Here is a 17,221-nt window from a genome sequence, read left to right as displayed (position 1 = left end):
TGTTTATTTAGACTCTAATAGCTTAATTGCATCCTATCTTGCTATTTACAAATAGGCATCATTAAAGAATAATGAGCATGTGAGGGAAAGTGCAGCATTGATACAGCAGCAGATGAGACACAGGGAAAAAAGCCTAGCTGAAGGTTCTGGGGGGGCAGTTTGATTTATGTAGTGAATACAAAACCTTCTTTTCAGTACATATAAATAGGATTTCCAGCCATTCTAGTGATTAGTAAGATAGATGTAGGAGTGGGAGGAAAGGCTTCTGGCTGGCAGTTCCAGGAGGAGCAGGTGCCTGGCCTTTTGCTGGAAATGTGTGCAGCTTGGTTGCATCTCTGCTTTGATGTTGCCTTGTTCTTTAAAAAGGTGACTAAAAACCTCTTACAGACTCGCAGTCCTTTCTATACTAGCAGGGAGGTACCCTGTTAACTGAAAATAATGTTGTCTTTCTTTTAGCTCTGCAATGCAGAGCATCTGCAGTTCAGATCAGCAGCAAATTCCCTGGGATGCTGAGGGGAAATCTGGAGCTTTGGGATTGTTCTACGAAACGCTGGAGCTTGGTGCTGTCAGCACACTTTCTCCTAATATTAAACTTCCAGATAAATCTGAAGAAAGAATGTTTGTTAATGCATTTTTTAAATCATTTATAAAAGGTCCTTTCATTTGCTATCTGTTCCAATGAAAAGGCCAAATTAAGGGGTGTGTTGCAAGCTATTTCTCCCAGGCAGAATTCTGGCATGGCAAATGGGTTTTGATCCTTTTCATTTTGCGGATTAGTTTTGGCCCTGACACTGACTCATTTGGAAAGGTATTTCTTTCTTCTCCAATTGGTGAGCTGTGCTAACTGGGAACGTTTTTAGCAGCCTTACAAGAAATTATCTGAAGCATTTTCACTGATTATTCCGTCTCCCCTCCCCCAGACTTGGCATACAGCATCTGTCATCTGCTCCTTGAGAGTTATCTTAGCGATAGACAAAATATTTTTAAAACTGGGATATTTCGAGATTTTTATTTTCTATATTTTTGTCAGAAAAGCTGCATAATATTGCAGATTTCAATCAGCTGCCTGTCCTACCTTCGTCTGGTGCCTGCCGATTTGGAAACAGGGGCATTACAGATAACTTCACTGCCTGAATTCAGTGCACTTGAGTTGAAAGTGAGTGAGAAGCCCATTGTTTTTCCACAGACCAAAACAGAGGCTGCAGAAGTATTTAACTCGCAGCTGTTCCATTTTCAGCTCGCAGAACTGTGGGGCATATTTTTTCATTCATATTAATTGAATTTTAAAGTGACCTTGTACACGTATTGATTTGAATTAAAATCTTCCACATCAAGGACAAGTTGGCATATATCCTACAGGCAAAATATTAAAAAGCCAAGTGCTGTCTTAACAGGGTATCGACAGAAGAGGTTGCAATTTAATGGGAGAAGGTGGCTTAGAAGGGAAATTGTTGCCTTTTTCTTGCAATGGAAAGGTATCCTTTGTGTAATAGAGGAGCTTCGTGCAGCTGCTATCTGTGGCATTGCAGGGATGCATTGTGCCCATTAAAGCAGGGAGAGCCTTGAGCTCCAGCATAGCACCCTGTGCTCCCAGAGTTCAGAGCAGAACTCTCTGATTGTTTTGTTTTTTTTTTTATCAGAGCCATTGGGTTTTTGTTCCCTTCCTCCAGGTGATCTGCGACCAAAGGTGTAAGTTATGTGTGTAAGTTATGTAAGTTATACTCCATACATGGGCTTCAGTTACTTGCATTCAGCAGACATCAAAGGAAAACTGTTGGCTGGAAAACGTGATCTTTAAAATGTGGTTTGTGTGAACAAAAACATCACATTCTGAAAATGGTTATGAGTCTTGATCATTAGAGGGAAAAATACAAGGTCCCTCATTACTGTGTATGGCAGAGAATGTGCCTTATCCTTTAAGGAAATGTGGGGCATCCTTTTGGCTCCCACGTGTAACTGCATCCTCCAGCCTGGTGATGGTTCACTCTTTGTGCTGCCCACCTCAGTGTTTCAGCACTGTTAAAAATGATGAACTGTAAGTCCTCAGAGCTATGCTTCTACATTTCTTGAGACTTAACTCGTGTACTATTCCTGTCATTCCTTTTGATACAACCCTGCAGTAATTGTCTGAAGGTCCTGATTTCTCTTCCAACCTCTCTAAAAGCTATAGGAGGAGTTCTATGCCAACACAACAGCAGCACAAAATAGGGGAGCATTCTGTTTCGATGCCAGACTGCTAATTCACTGCTAATACTGCTGTGTGAGTGGAGATTCCAACACAGCACCTCACCCAGGGAGCTCACTCTGAAAAGTGCATTAAGGGTGGCTGTACACAGCTCTCCCAGATATGGGAGATGAGGGAAGGCAGTGACACTGCTTGTTTGGCATTCAACAAGTGGATGATGTGAGCTGCTGTCCTGTTCCAGCCTGCAAAATTTGGCCTTTCAGTTTTGCATGATGGATAATAGCTGCAATCTGGGTAACAGCGACAGCTTCTGAAAGTGAAAAGTGAATCACTGGAAGGCTGTGAAAACTGATGACCTGTAAAAGGGCAGTGAGCTGATGCAGAAGCATTTGGAGAGGATTTGTGCAGGTCAGCCTGGTGGGGAGGTTTGGGGGCAGCAGGATGTGTATGCAAGCTGCAGTGCCAAACATGGGACTTTTCAGTTTGTTACGTGCGACTACTAACTCTGAGGATTTTCAGGAACATCCCACACAGGCTTCAGAGCAACTTCATCCAAGTTTTTTTTTTTTTTCCTGCCTGGCAGCAATGTGAGATATGAACGCAGAATGCAGGGGAAAGAAGTGAGCATCCACTGAAGTGTGTGAAGGGAATGAAAATAGAAAATATTACATATAGAGCCGTGTCTGGGAGTTTGTAGGACTGCCTTTTTGCTCTTCATTAAGAAGATTTCTGTTTTGTTTAAAATTTCTTCTTTTTCTCCTCTGAAATTTGCTGTGTGTCGTTGCACAGTGTGGGGTGGAGGCAGTTCTCTCAGTAGGGTTGCATCCTAGAAAACCACCGCTCTTACTGAGGTAGAAAAGAGTAAATAAAAAGCCAATTAACTCTGAATGTGCCGACAGCTTTTTTCAGAGTGTCTCCAATTTCTCATCGTTTCTAATTAATTCTGCCATCATGACAAAGTAGTTCTTCTGATTCCAGCAGATGATCAGCATCATAGAGCAGCCACATCTGGGACTGTATTTTTAACTTAGTTGTTACAGTGCTGAAATTCCTCTGCTACTTTCTTCTTTCCTTTACTTGCAGACCAGCTAGGTCCTGTTACAGAGGATCCAAGTAAATACCACCTCTAGGCCTAAATTCACAGCAACTGAGACCCTTATTGGGTTGCTTGAGAATGCTGAGTAGTTCCATACATGCTCATGAAGTCCCAGCGTGGTGGAGGAAAGTGGGAATCAGGAAGAGCTATTTGTGCTGTGGGCGTAGCTCAGGCCTTCTTGCAGGCTACCCTACGTCTGCAACATATTTTTTCTTCAAAAATTTCTTATGGATTGCTTTATGTTTCTGAGAAATCACGCCCGGCAGCCTGTCATCTTGAGGGCTGTCATTGACTTCTTTTTCCCTTCTCTTCCCCTTGATCTGTCTGTTGCTGTCAACTCATTCTTTCCTCTTGCTCTAACTCTTCTGGCCCGGAGTTGCTTTTTCCACATCCCACACCAAAGAGTTGTCATCCTTTGAGGATCTGTAACTGTCCTGCTGTATAGTTCTTTAAAATGGGAAACTGGTATTTACAGCACTTTGGGTGACTGTTCTAAAAAAGCTCTGTGCTGTCACTCCATTCCTACCCCCGTTTCCATCCCAGCCCTCTGTCCTCCATCAGCGTTGACGTCGCCTGTTTTCTGCTGTCTGTGTTCCAGCACTTCATCCAGTTCAGATGAACACATGCGAGAACAATCATCATCTTCCTGCTAACATCAGCAGATAAATCCACTCCCAAAGAAATCAGTCACCGTGCGTCTTTATTGATTTGTTGTATATTTTTCCTTTTTAATTCTGCTAACGACTGCTGCCTCCCACCTTGTTTCAACATGAGTAACTGGTGCTGACTAAGAGAATAAAGAGCAATTTTGTGCTTTTGTGCATGAGTGAAAACTCCACGATATGTGTACAACAAAACAGGACAAAATTCTTATTAGACGTTTTAACAGGATTGAAGTATAAGTTCATCTTTGAATGTTAAATTGATTTTTAGATTAAAACATCTTCATTATTGGTTTTTCTTGTCAATACTGTAATTTAGGTTTATTTCTGCTGTTATATTGTGACAGACCAAGATGCTACTTTTATTCCTTGCCCTTTGCTGTTATTACAAAAGAAAATAAAACGTTTCAAAACATAAGATTTTTACTGTCGGAATTGCTATTCTCCCACTTTGTTTTCTTGTAAATATTTTTACATTCTTATTGAACCTAAAGTGTTTTACATTGAACCTATGGCATGCTTTTAAAAGCTAACATTAGAGGAGTCTGATTCTTCTTTCAAATTATTTTTGCTTAAATGGACTCCCATTGGAGAACGTAGAATACATTGAAACTAATCATAATTTGCTCATTGTTTTTTGACAAGTTATTGAGTTGTGTTGTTTATGAAATGGAGAGAGTTGCTTGGTTGTGCCGTGTCTGCACAAGGGAATTCTGTGAATTCATACATTTTTGGTTGCAAATGAATGTTTGCTCTGCACTTTATGGTCTGTCTCTTCCTCATAATGTGCACAGTGTTTTCAGATCTTCCATTTTGTTCTGTCTATAAAATATTGAAAACTGAGATTGCATCAGCTTAAGCTGTTAACATGATGGTCTTGTGAATTCAGACACCATTAGCTCTCCTTCACCTTGTTTGTCCTTTTCTTGTTCTTGATAGGTTACCTTAGGAAAAGTGTTAAAAGTGATCGTGGTGATGCGGAGCCTCTTCATTGACCGGACGATCGTAAAAGGATACAATGAAAACGTCTATACCGACGATGGCAAGGTAGGTTATCGTGTATCCAGCAACCATCAATTTTATTTTTAGCTGATATTTAAATGTCAGAGAAAAGGAATCCCATCACAAGTATGCTGGAATCACAAAACTGTCAGAAGAATTTGTGGATGTTTTACAGGGTTTAAATTTATCATGCTTTCCTTGGATTTTTCATACCCGAATGTCTGACTTCTTTCTAAGCTCTGATGCTCTTGCTTGAATTTCTAATTTATCACCTTAGACCCCCAGTTGCCTCATTAATAGTGTCTACTGAGAAAACATTTTTTCAGTGTTCGAGCACATCAATAGCCCAAGGTTCAGTTTTCTCTTTTCTGAGAGCTTTTGGGAAATCTTGGGCTAGCTTTGTGTTCAGCTTGATAAGCTCAGCCATGAGAATCACTGCTAGGTAGTCCTCAGTAATTTCCTTGTCAGTATTAGCTCATCTTGAACAGCAGCTACTAAAGGTGAGTGTTCCCTGCTTCCATGAGGGTTTTGTTTCATCAGCCATTCACCCTGCTTGAACCCTTCCATTTCTCCTGACTCCAGATGGCCGCCTGCAGCCCGAGTTCAGGACGGGAGCTGACACCCTTGGCTCAGGTTGCTCCTCCTTGGCTCAGAGTGGAGTGGTCTCTGTTACTGAGATAGCAGGACACTCCTGTGCCAGAAACAGTACTAAATGCCTCCATGTTGCACATGTTCTCTCTGGAGCTTTTTCTTCTGATTATGAAGCCTATTAAAATACAAAGTTCATTATATCAAGATGAGTACTTGGCACCCATAGGCCATGTTATAATGAGGTGAGACTTTTTTCCTTTCAGAAGTGATAACTGGGTTTCAGCACACAGCAGCACGTTGTGTACTGACCCAGGGTTCAGCAGCTCCAGTCTGAATCTCTGTTCCCCAGAAAAGGCCAGGAGCAGATCTGCCAAGAAGTGTATCGTAGCTGTGTTTCCCAGATGAGAGATTCTCACTTGAAGGGTGGGGGATTGGCCTAGGGAAGAGTAAAATAAAAGCTGACTGAATTTTTATTTGCATTGCTCAGATCTATGGGTTTAAACACCACTTTGCAGCAGAAGCAGTTGCACCCCACTCCCAGCATATCAACATACAAACGCAGACTAAAGCATCAGCCCCTCTTCACCCCAACTTCTGGTGGAAAGTGAAAGAACTGCCTAAAAATCGCTGACACCACTTGTTCGTTTCCCATGTCACATTTCATGTGGGTGTGCTCATTTTCGCCAATGAATCCAGTTTCCTTTGAGGCTCCCTTGAAATATAATTATGCTGTATATGCTGAAAAGATGAGTAAAAGTTCCTTTGCAAAACTCAGCATCTGGTGTGGAGCTTCTGTCTCGCTCCAGGTTAGCTCTCAGGAGAGCTGTGTTCCTCCACTGTTGCCATGTGAGAGCAGTTCTCACCACGGCTGGCTTTGGGCACGGGGCACTAACCTTTGTCTGTGTCCATAGGGAGCAGTTACCTCCTCCTGAGCAGCACTGCTAACACCTGCTTTGCCTTCTTGCTTCAAGCAGTCTGCTGGGGAGGCTGTTCTCTACCAACTTACATTTCAGCATTCTAAGCGGGCGATGCGACTGCTCCCACGAGGCTGAATGAACCCGTGTCTGTACCGTGGCAGTTGCTATTCCATTGGGCCATCTCAAGGCTGGAGCAAAGCAGAAGGTCTGCAGTTTAGGTATAAATAGGAACATCTCGTCTGACTTTGGTAGAACTGGAGTTGCAGCCTCTTAAATCATGAGTAAATTTGGCTTGGAAGATTGAATATATGCGTAGCTTGCTAGTTTTGCCAACTGGAGCACATATTGACAAACAGTGGGCTCCCTTTTTTTCCACTAATTAACTACACTGGTAATTGGAGTATAAGAATAAGATAGTGCTCTTGCAATGATTCGCTTTACTTTATTGTGCCTGCTGGGAATGAGTGATTACAGTCAATTGCAAACATAGTCCACTCCAATTCCTTCTCTGTCACAACAGCTGCTGTAGGGAAAGTGCTCCACTGTTCTAGCTTTCTCAGTTTCCAGCCTGGTGCTGGGAGGGAAGCAGTAGCACTCATTGTCTCAGAAGGGTATGAGGGAGATCAGTGAGTGTCCTCTTTGTTAGATAATAAAAGTGCAGAGAAGCTTTGGAGTTGCTGTAGGGAGTGATTGTTTTTCCCATGAGCAGTTTGCACAGTAATTGCTGATTTTGGGGTTTGCTTACGGATTTGTAGGGAGCATTTAATATTTGTAAACAGCAAGGATGGGATTAACTAAAAAGGCATCATACAGTATGGCAATTCTGAAGCTCCTCTGTTTTCTGTAAGTCATGCTGAAGAAGGGGCGCTGGAATAAGTCACAGCATCCTTGCACTTCTCTACGTGCAAATAGCTGAGCGGTGGTCTTCTGAGTAACCTCCTAAGCCCACGTATCAAAAGGTCCTTTAAGTAACAAAAGTGAGATTCTCTGAGGAGATTTCTCTAAACGGCGAGGTTTGGGGCAATGCAATGTATTCGGCAATGTCCAACAAAAGAAGAAATGGCCATCATTGGGAACTGAAGGATGGCACAGGCAGAAAGTGGAACACGCTTTGTGAGGCACAGGAGAGGAAAGCACAACTGGTTTAGCAAATTTTGCATTTCTGGGAAGAAAAGGGAGAGAGCAAACAGGAGAGGTACTGATGTCCTCTGGTGCATTAGGCAGGCAGATCTGGAAATAAAACCAACATGGGTGGCTCTCAGAGCTGTGGAGCTGTGCGTGGCAGCGTGCTGAGGCACAGCCAGCAGGTACACAGGAGAGCTGACGTTGCAGTATGCAGGTTGCTGTGGGTTGCTGTGCTCTTAGACGTCGCACTGTCTGCGTTGACAGGAGCTTGTGTGAAAGCTTCCCGTGGTTTCTGCTGTACTGAAGTCTACTTAAATTGGTTGCTCTCTCTTAAGGACTTAAATACTTTCAAAATGAAGGTGAAAAAATGAAAAGTAGTGTTAAGCTTTCCATGAGTAAAATAGGATACTGCACTTCGGCGTTTTATTTTCAAGCTTTGCTTATATAGACAAAGCATCAGTGTGTTTCTTAAGTGCTTCATGTACTTCTCTCGTGAATTATTCACAAACCCTGCAGAATGTGTCTTTGCCAGGTTGCCAGCTGCATAACTTAGACATTTTTGGTGACACTTTGCAAAAACAATAGGTGAGCTGTGGCAGCGCTGTCATGCAGCCGGCTCTGTGTGCTGACTGCTCTGCCTCTCTCCTGCTTACTGTACCAGCCCATTACGTCCACCCCATACTGATGTGTTTTAATTAGCCCTGTACCTTCAGCTATGGCACCGTGCCACCTTCGATTTCAAACTTTGACATACTCATTGTGCACTGGAATTTAACCACGGATAGTAATTAATTACTAATGTTGTCCTGATTCCTGAATAAATGAAGCTGTGCAGCTTGCTCTTGCAGGGCAGGCTGATCGTCAGCTGAACCATTAGTTAACCTAGTCTGCCAATAAAAATAGAGATGCATCGGGACTCTGCTGGCATGGTGGGTAACACCCTGCTTCTCCTTGGATTCGGATACCACGAAGCACCATGGCAGGGTGTGTTTGGACTGGGTACTTAACATCCCTGCCTAGCCAAGCTCTGATTTCTGCATGCGTTCGACTTAACTAAAGAAACATAAGTGTCTCTGTTGAATTATCATGTTAAGGAACTGGGGTTATGTTAATGCTGTGGCTTCATTAATTACCCCATATCAATAAGAAAAGGCAGCTTTTAGCCTCCTAGCGTAAGAGAGGAAAAGAAATAGTAGTATCAAAGGAAAGCTTCAAAGACAGCCCGAGCTGTCTCTCGGGTAATTTCTGATCCCCGTATTCTTTCCACTTCAAAGCTGGATGTGTGTGTGTTTGGGTGAAGGGGGGGTTGAATCCGATTTCTCTAATAAGTGTTGGCACCGGACCTGTTTGATATTAGATGCAGGGAACATTCTGATTTGTTATCGCCTTTGAAATCGTTCAGATGACCTTCAGAAAATGGCCTCTCCTTACTTATGCTGGGGTGGGTGGGGAGAACGGGGCGCTGGGAAAAAAAGCCCCAGTTTAATTCACATGCAGAGGATGCCCTGGAATTGTGCTTTCAGCAGTTTTTTAGTTACAAATGTGTGTCTTGATTGAAAGTGAAAAGTTGAAGAATAATAGACCTGTAACGATGCATTCTTTAATCCGCCTCTGCCTTCATCCTCTGGTTGGGGGAAAGGTGGTCAGTCATGTAGGATTTCTGCATGTGCTTTGGGGAGGGGCTGGTAGCTTTTTTTTTTCTTTTTTTTTCTTTTTCAGCTTGGCTAACATCATACCTAGGGGACTTTCATTACTTTTTCAGCTTTCCAATCTCCTTGTCCACTAATGAACATTTCAGAACCTGTTGGACTCATCTTAATGCTTAATGCAGCATCTGAAGTGGAGTTTTTTCTTTAATTTTTTTTTTATATCTCGAATCTACCTAGAGAGGATCACACACTGGGTGTGATCACTGGAGACGAGCAAAACCATGCATGTGTTCCAATTATAGCAACTCTGTCTGCTTTTGAAGCAAGCCCAAACTTACACAAAAACAGCTTAAAAAATCTGTATTAATATTTTATTTTTAAGTGTAGACTTTTCTAATATGGAAATGTGATGCTTCCTTCCCTACAGGCGCAGGTACATTGTGCAGAGAATCATGCATGGCTCCAAGTCCCAGCTGGGCTGCTGCTCGTAGGAGCGGTGTCGGTGTTCAGGTTCTTGAACCTGCCTTAAGAGCCAGAAATGTAAAGTTTTGAAGGTAACATGCCTTAGGGTACTTCTGCCTTCAGCTGACCTGGAAAAGGCATCGAGGCATCAGCTGCCTTCTGTCTCACGGCAAGGTCAGCACTACTAAGCCATGACACATCCATTCAGAAGCGATGCCTAAAATCTTTAACAGCATCACCCGTCAGGCTGAGGTTTGGAGACTCAGGAGTCACTTCTGTGCCACTGCTCTGAAGGCAACCACGTAACAGCTTTAGTCTTAAAGGGATGGGGACTGGTAGCATTCTCAGCCATTCTACCTATGTGCATTAATTACTGGGGTTCAGTGGCCTTCCCCCTCCTGTGTGTTTTATGCACATGCTGGGACTTCTTCCATGTCAGGCTCTAACCTGTGTGCCTTTCAGAAGGTTTGTCGTTCCAGCTGCAGCCTGTGGGCACTGCTGCAAGTCAGATGGAGATAACTGGCTGTACTTCATAATAAACGAGGTGAACCCAGCACAGAGTTGCTTCTTTTAAATCCATTTCTCTGAAGGTGTAAACCTGGCAGAGCGTGTTTAGCACCACACTCTATTTATTCTCAGAATTGTACATTTAGCTTGAGATCTCTTATTTGCATTTTTAGCATCATTTGCCGTACTTTAATAAAAGGTGTATTATACAATTAATGAAACAACTAAATATTGCAATACAGGTTTTATGTGTGCATTTAAACGCATTTCTCCAAGAAAGCCAGAGTCACTGTATGTGTTTATTTCTCCATGATTAAAGGTGAATTTGCAAGTGAGGACATGCCAGGGGATTTTGTGCACTTTGGAAGAAACCTGGCACTAATGAGTGAAGCTGATGGCTTTTCTTATACTAGTGGTTGAGTATAGTGGGATCTGTAAGACAAAAGTGATTTGCAAGTCAGGGGTTGAAGGAAATTCTTCTTTTTTTTTTTTTTTCTTCTTCTTCCCTGCTGCTTTTCTGTGACAGTGTACAAGCTATTCCACAGGGCTGGGCTAAAGAGCACTGGCACATCACTTTGAACTGTCCGACGTGCGAGCCATTTGGTTGTTCAACAAGGGCAGCATTACCTTCTGCTTTCTGGGGTTACTAACATTCATTTCCTATCCGGCTGAGCACACACTTATGTCATGGATGTGTGCAGCTATCTACAGCCAGTGTGATTTTGTCTGCGGATGTAAATGCAGTTTCCTAAGGGATGCTTTATTTAGTCCCAGAAGAGCAGTGCTTTGGCTTAATTCAGCTAAACGTTCTTTGTGTCATTTGTAACTGAATCACTTATTCAGACACAAGACGAGCATCAACTTAGCAAGAATGCCTTCATTTTAGAAACAGACCAAAGCTGATGAATATTTGTGCAGATCAGCCGCAGCCTCAGACAGATGAGCATTTTTAAAGGGAACACATTAATTCAACAGATCTCGTATGTATTTTTTCTTATTGAAACTGTAATGAACTGTGTTCCTTTTTCATTGCAAAACAAATTAACTCTGATGTCATTATTTTCCTTTCTTAAATTGCAGCAGATGCAATTGATGGGTCAAGAAGTGAGCTGGGAAGTGAAGCTCCGTAGCTCACTTTGCCAGTGCTTTGAGTTGAACAGCTGCTTCCATTCTTTTTCATGGTAATTACATGTAGTAATCTATAACTTTGTTTTTCCTATTGCAGCTTGACATATGGTCCAAATCCAACTATCAGGTGTTTCAGAAGGTAAGTCCCACATCGTTTCTCTTTACGTAACAGACGTGACATACAGGTAGGGTTGGTTTTAAATAAAAATTCATAATCTATTCCCTTGTCATCTGTTATAAATCTCTTCCCATTTATTTCCCATCACAATTTCAGTCAGCGGTTTGGAACGGGAAGTTGGAGGTTTTACTGCCGTGGACTTAAAATTTCATGAGGAATTTTGAAGTACTCTCTGTTTTGGTTTAAATTTTTGGAGGGAAGGGGGGAAGTTATTTTGGATTTTATTATGTTGGATTCATTCTTCTTGGTTGCCTCCCTCCTCTGGAAACTCAATATCTTGGTATTCTGCTATCTTCCATGCAGGGAGGAGAACATTCATCTTTGAAGGCCTGTTGTAAAAATGCTGCAAGTTCAGGTTGTTCTGGGGTTAAATTCTTCTTCCTTATCTTCAAGCTACAGTTCAAGGAGCCTGAGTCTCCAGCTAGCACACTGCTGCCTTTCATCTGTTTCTGTAGTTTCTGTAACAAATACGAGGCAGGGACTCTAAAGGGCATAAAAGCAGAGGTCAGAGTATGGCATATTGACTCTATTTGTGCATCTTTCTTCCAAGGCTTCAGATGCTGTCAGAAGCAAAGATGTTTGACCTGTGGTATTAGCCTGCTGGAGATCAAAGGACAGCTTTTGGGGAGGTTCTCCTCCCTTTGGTTGCTCTCCCTCTCTGCCTAGCATTAAAGCAAAATGTTGCTGTAGTCAGTTCTTTACTCCAGAGATTAGTGGATTAAATATACTTTCTTTATTTTTTTCTTGCTCCTCAAAAATATTTTGTGTCAAGTAGGGTAATCCAGCGGGAAGTAAAACAGCATAAATCTTAGTAAATAGTTTATCAGTGTACTTTTAAGTAATTTTTGCAATGGAATAAATTTAAGTTTCTGTAATTAAGCGCATCATCTCAGTTTCCCCATGTGTGTTTTAGATTGTAGTCTCATTTGGGCATAAGGTTGTCTTCCTGGCTTTTTTTTTTTTCTTTAGAGTTACTTGGAAGACTTAAGTTATACTGCAAAAGTTTGTGATAAATGATGCTAAATCTTGAGTTTTGATTATATAACTTTCTCTACATGATAGATAAGTGTACAGTAAGTTGACAGTTTGCTTAGGAGTCCAAGTTAAGGAGTTGGTGAGTAAGTCCATAAAGCAAATTTCAGGTTCAGGTGAGAGCCTTCAGATAGAAGGGAGAGAGCTCAGTGGGAAACTGTGAAATACCTTTCTGACAGCTGCCTGTGTGACAGCATTTTGGATACATAAGAATCTTTATTTTCTAGTTAGTAATGATTTCACTAAAATGCCTTGGATGATAATTCAGAAATGTACAAAGAGAGAAGATGTATCATTGTCTGTCTGTGGGCAAGTCTGTGTGTACATGAAATAAGTGGCTGATCTCTTCCTTAATCCTCTAAAACAACGTGATGTGACCTGACTATGACGTTCCTGTTCTCCAGTTCTCTCTCAACAAATAACACCAAGTGCAAAAATATGTACCAAAAAAAGGGAAGTCTTACAGGAGTAAGGGTTGCCTTGAACCGGTGGAACAGCTCTGTCCTTGCATACATCATTCCCAGCTCTGTCATTGCCTTACCTTGGGCAAGCTGTCTTTGGATCAGTTCTCAGCGTCCCTTCAGCTGGGGGAATACTTGCTGACTTCACAGGAGCTATTGCTGGATTGGTCGTACAGAGCTCTGGGACTCCTGCGTGAGAAGTCTGTCAGAATGCAAGGTGATGGTGCTTTCTAATCAATAGATTCTGCACAGTTGAGCTGGTAGTTAAATAAACTAAAGCTGAGGCTGAAGTCAGGTTTTCAAACAGATGTCAGAAAATGCTGTAGTTCAGCACAGTAAGTTTTCTCTTGGTGCTGCCGTGTTTGGTTTTGTCTTTATTCTCTGAAACCGTGCTTGTATGCACTCACACATCCTGGAATAGCTGCTCAGCTGTGGCAAAACAGAGGAAGTAGTTAAAAGAATTTGAGGGAAACTATTACATTCCGTTAGCATTGCAGTACTGCAAGGTCTTCACAAGAAATGTTTTAATGTGACTGAAGGATCATCGGTAATAAGGTCAGAGCGTATTTCTGAATCTTGCTGGAATGTTTTCCTCGTGGCAGTCAGCAGTACCACGACACAGGAGTGCTGTCTGAGAAGGAAAAGTACGGATGAGTAACCGAGGAGCCCAGGCACCCCTCCAGCCCTGCTGCCTTGAATGCTCTGAAGTCACCCATCACTGAAGGGCAGGGACGTTTCTCTTTAAAAGCCACACCGTGTTCTCAAACTTTGCTTTCAGAGATAATACAGCAGCATCTGGAGCTCACAGGATACCTGTCTGTGGTAGCTGCAAGCCTGTCAAAATCTCACAGGGCTGCGGGATGACTTTCCAGGTTAAGGACCGGAGACCTCTGATCTTCAATCCAACCCTGTCAAGTGATGCTAAATTTGTCCTGACTTTTGTTTGCAAGTGCTGGCTGTGTCAGCATGCCTTTTCTCTCTCTCCTTAATAGGCAGGATACCCGGGTGTGTATAATTTGATGGGGGACAGCTCCCAGAGGGCCCATTACTGTTAAAGCATCCGGTCATATTGTGAGTCCCCCAGAGCCTTCTGCAGTCTGGTCCTGGGGTGAATAAGCTTTGCGGCTATTGAATCCACCAGGAGGGTTGGGTTCAGAGAATGGAGCTGGGAAATGGGAGGATGAAAGGGCAGAAGCTCAAGGAGCACTGAAAAGATTTTCAGCCTTCCATATTAGTCTGACATTTAAACTCGGCAGGAGTGGCAACTGTTCTGATCTCAGACCTCCTCAAAGACACCTCCTGTGTCTTTGTCTGCTAGCACAAGAGTAGGAACAAAATGGGAAATCAGGAACTATTTTGGTGCTAAAATCTTAGGAAGAAGCATGTACAATTCCTGATCGTTGTGCAGAGAATTAAACAGATATATATATATATATATATATAGGTTGTGGAGAATGGTGTAATATTTGTAACTTTGCATTCAAAAAAAGAGATGTGTAGTGCAGCAGAACTGCTCTGAATGGATCAAAACTGTGCTACGGGGAGACCGTGTCGGATGTTAACTGTTTCATTTGCCAGCTACTCAATGAGCTGCTATGTAATGTGGTCATCTGGGCTGATTGAGTCACACGTAGGCTGTAAGCTCGTTCATTTCTGTCTGATCTCTATCTCTTATTTACACCTACATGGTCTCCATTTCAGCATGCCACAAAGTGCTCTCCTTTTTGGTTTGATCACTTCTCCCAAGTCACATTTTAATCTAGACTTTGAGCAGCTATCGGTGCCTATCCAGCTGCTGCAAGGTGCGTGATCCCCAGGTGGAACTCAGAGCACAATCTTCTCCACTCCAAGGGCATATAAGTATTGTAATGTATGAAGATGTATTCTTGTCAATAATCTCGGAATAAAATCACGTGTAAAATGAATGCATGCATGAGACAACTATCGGGCTATTGATGCTGTCTGCTCAAGGAGAAGGGATGGACTGTTCCAGGTCACCCGCATCATTGCTCCTCTGCACGATCAGCGTGTGGCTGTCTTTGGGGACATGCTTAGGTGGAATCAAACCTGTGACCCAGTCCGAATGAGCAGAAGCAAAATAAACACTTAAACACTGAGCTCTGAAAACGACAAAGAAATCCTGTGCTCCACAAAGAAATCCTCTGCTCTGTGTGGCAGACTTTTACTGAGCAGGGCGTGGGGAAAGGAGTGTGAAGGATTTCCATGGCATTATCAGCGCTTGTTTGCCAAGGTGCCATCTATCATCCTCCCCGAGCCACCCGCTGATTCCCTCCAGGGAGACTCCAGTGCGTACCTGCAGTGCAGATTGAGTAATGGGAATCCTTGGAAATGAGCAGAGGCACTCGTGCAGTTTTCCATGGTAGAAGAGGTCTAAACACTAATAACACAGTAACTCTTTTTTTTCTTTCCGCACGCTGATTATCCTTTAGAACTCATTGCCATAGGCTGCTGTTAAGGCCATGAACTTAGTGGGGTTTACAAAAAAAAAATTAAAAAACTTTCTGGGGATTTGGAGAATCCCTTTATATTAGATTAGTTCTCAGTGCTGCACTCATGGGAATAAACCAATAAGTAAGTTGCAAGGAAAGTTATGACTCTTAAGGGAAGTTTTTTACCTACATTTGAGGAGCACGTCCAATAGCAATGAGATGATATTAGAGTAGAGAGACAGCTTCTGTGATTCAGTCAAGTGAAATGTTTTTAGTTTTCTGTTTTGTGTTTGTGCCAGATATAGCTTCATGCCTCTATAGAACCTCATCTGTGGAGGAGAGCTGTGCCACAGGCCCCTGATTGTGTGCTTCATGCAGCCATTAGAGGAAGCACTTGTTCAGCATGCCCAGCCTTTGAGCTGTGGGATTCTTTTTTGAATGAATTTTCAGCATGGCAAATGTATGACTAATGGTGTTACCGGGGGCCAGCAGTGCCGTTTTGCAGAATCTCAGCAAAGCAGTGCTGTTGGGTGGCTGGAGCAATGCCGTAGCAGTGCTGTAGCCTGGTGTTGGCTCAGCAGAGACAAATCCCAGGGGTTGTGCTTGCTGCTCACAGTTTAGCACTGCTCTCAGGACCTTTTATCCACGTGAGAAGCCAGCACGCAGTGTTTGGGGACACCCAGCATCGCTGCCTCCCCACACACACAGCTCGGGAGCCCCTGGCAGCAGCAGGGACACATTGCCCCACTGCCCTGCTGGGGCTGGGCTGCTCTGCAGGAGGGCTGGGGTGCAAGGTTTAATTTGCACAGCAATGTAGTGAATATTAGATCTGACCCAGGATCGTTCTGTTTCATATTCCCCGTGCATCTGGGACTGGAGGCCGGGGAGTGGAGATGCATTTCAGGAGTGCACATTTCTAATCAGCTTGGAAACAAAAATTGAGAAAAAAATCTCTCAGGCAATACAGTTAACTGTTAAGAAGGGACGTTCTCTTGTTCACATTGAAAACAAGACTGGACCTCAGCAAAGCAGAATTCCATACAGCTCAGGACAGCTTAGGGTTGTTTAAAAGGAGAAGCCTGAGGCCATCTCTTTGCTAGATTTTTTTTCTTGTCCCTGAAGTATTTTTTCCTCTGACTCAGAGCAGGAACACGCTTAGTTAAACAATAGCTGGTCTATTTAGCAAAATTGTGGCTTCAGGAGATTGCTTTTTTTTTTTTTTTTTTTCCTTTGGCAAAGATGCCAGATGCTTTTCAGTGTATGAATTGTGAGATATTGAGCTCTTCTCCGAGATCACTTGAAAATCTATTTCAGGGTTCGGAGCAACAGCTATCCTAATCAATGTGTGCTGTTCTGAGCATGTTCCTGTATAAAAAGAGGCAGAGAAATTAGAAAGTGACAGATAACCAAGATAGTGGGGAAGATATAGCAATGAAAGTGAAGTTAATAAAGGAAAAGTTCTGAAATGCACAAAATGTCATCCTGCACCTGGAATAAATTCATTTGTGATTCCAGCTTGGCTGGAACAAGAAGTGCGTCCCTTGGATGCTCTGGCACCTATTCACTTTGTTTTGCTTTGCTTTGCTGCAGCGTGAAATCGCATTGCCATTAGTAAAAGCTCAGCATTGATTTTTGATTTATTTTTATTATTAAAAACAGAAATCTGGGGCAATTTATGTTTTCTGTCATCATCTCTGTTATCTCGGCAGCCTTGAGTCTCCCTTCTGCCCTACGCACTGCCCAGCATGTCCTCCTCCCACCCTTCTTCTGTTTGAC

The 17,221-nt window shown here is 42.8% G+C and overlaps 1 protein-coding gene across 3 annotated transcripts in view; it reads left to right on the top strand.

Annotated features, from left to right (window-relative positions):
- MED27 (mediator complex subunit 27) overlaps window positions 1-17,221 on the top strand; it is an 81,778-nt gene that overhangs the window by 58,703 nt on the left and 5,854 nt on the right. Inside the window, exons 5-7 of one of the 3 annotated variants that reach the window (XR_014887278.1) lie at window positions 4,883-4,990; window positions 9,655-10,233; window positions 11,422-11,463. Coding sequence is in view for 2 of the 3 variants with exons in the window: in XM_003211284.5 (XP_003211332.1) it covers window positions 4,883-4,990; window positions 11,422-11,463 (150 nt within the window). In the remaining variant the exon portion in view is untranslated. The remainder of the gene's footprint in view (window positions 1-4,882; window positions 4,991-9,654; window positions 10,234-11,421; window positions 11,464-17,221) is intronic. The other 2 variants (XM_003211284.5, XM_019621467.3) reach the window with 2 other exon arrangements.

Source organism: Meleagris gallopavo, chromosome 19 (genome assembly GCF_905368555.1).
Source record: "Meleagris gallopavo chromosome 19, MGAL_WU_HG_1.1, whole genome shotgun sequence".
Lineage (NCBI taxonomy): Eukaryota > Metazoa > Chordata > Aves > Galliformes > Phasianidae > Meleagris > Meleagris gallopavo.
Note: the sequence above shows the minus strand (reverse complement) of the source record. Positions and strands in the feature narration are given on the sequence as shown.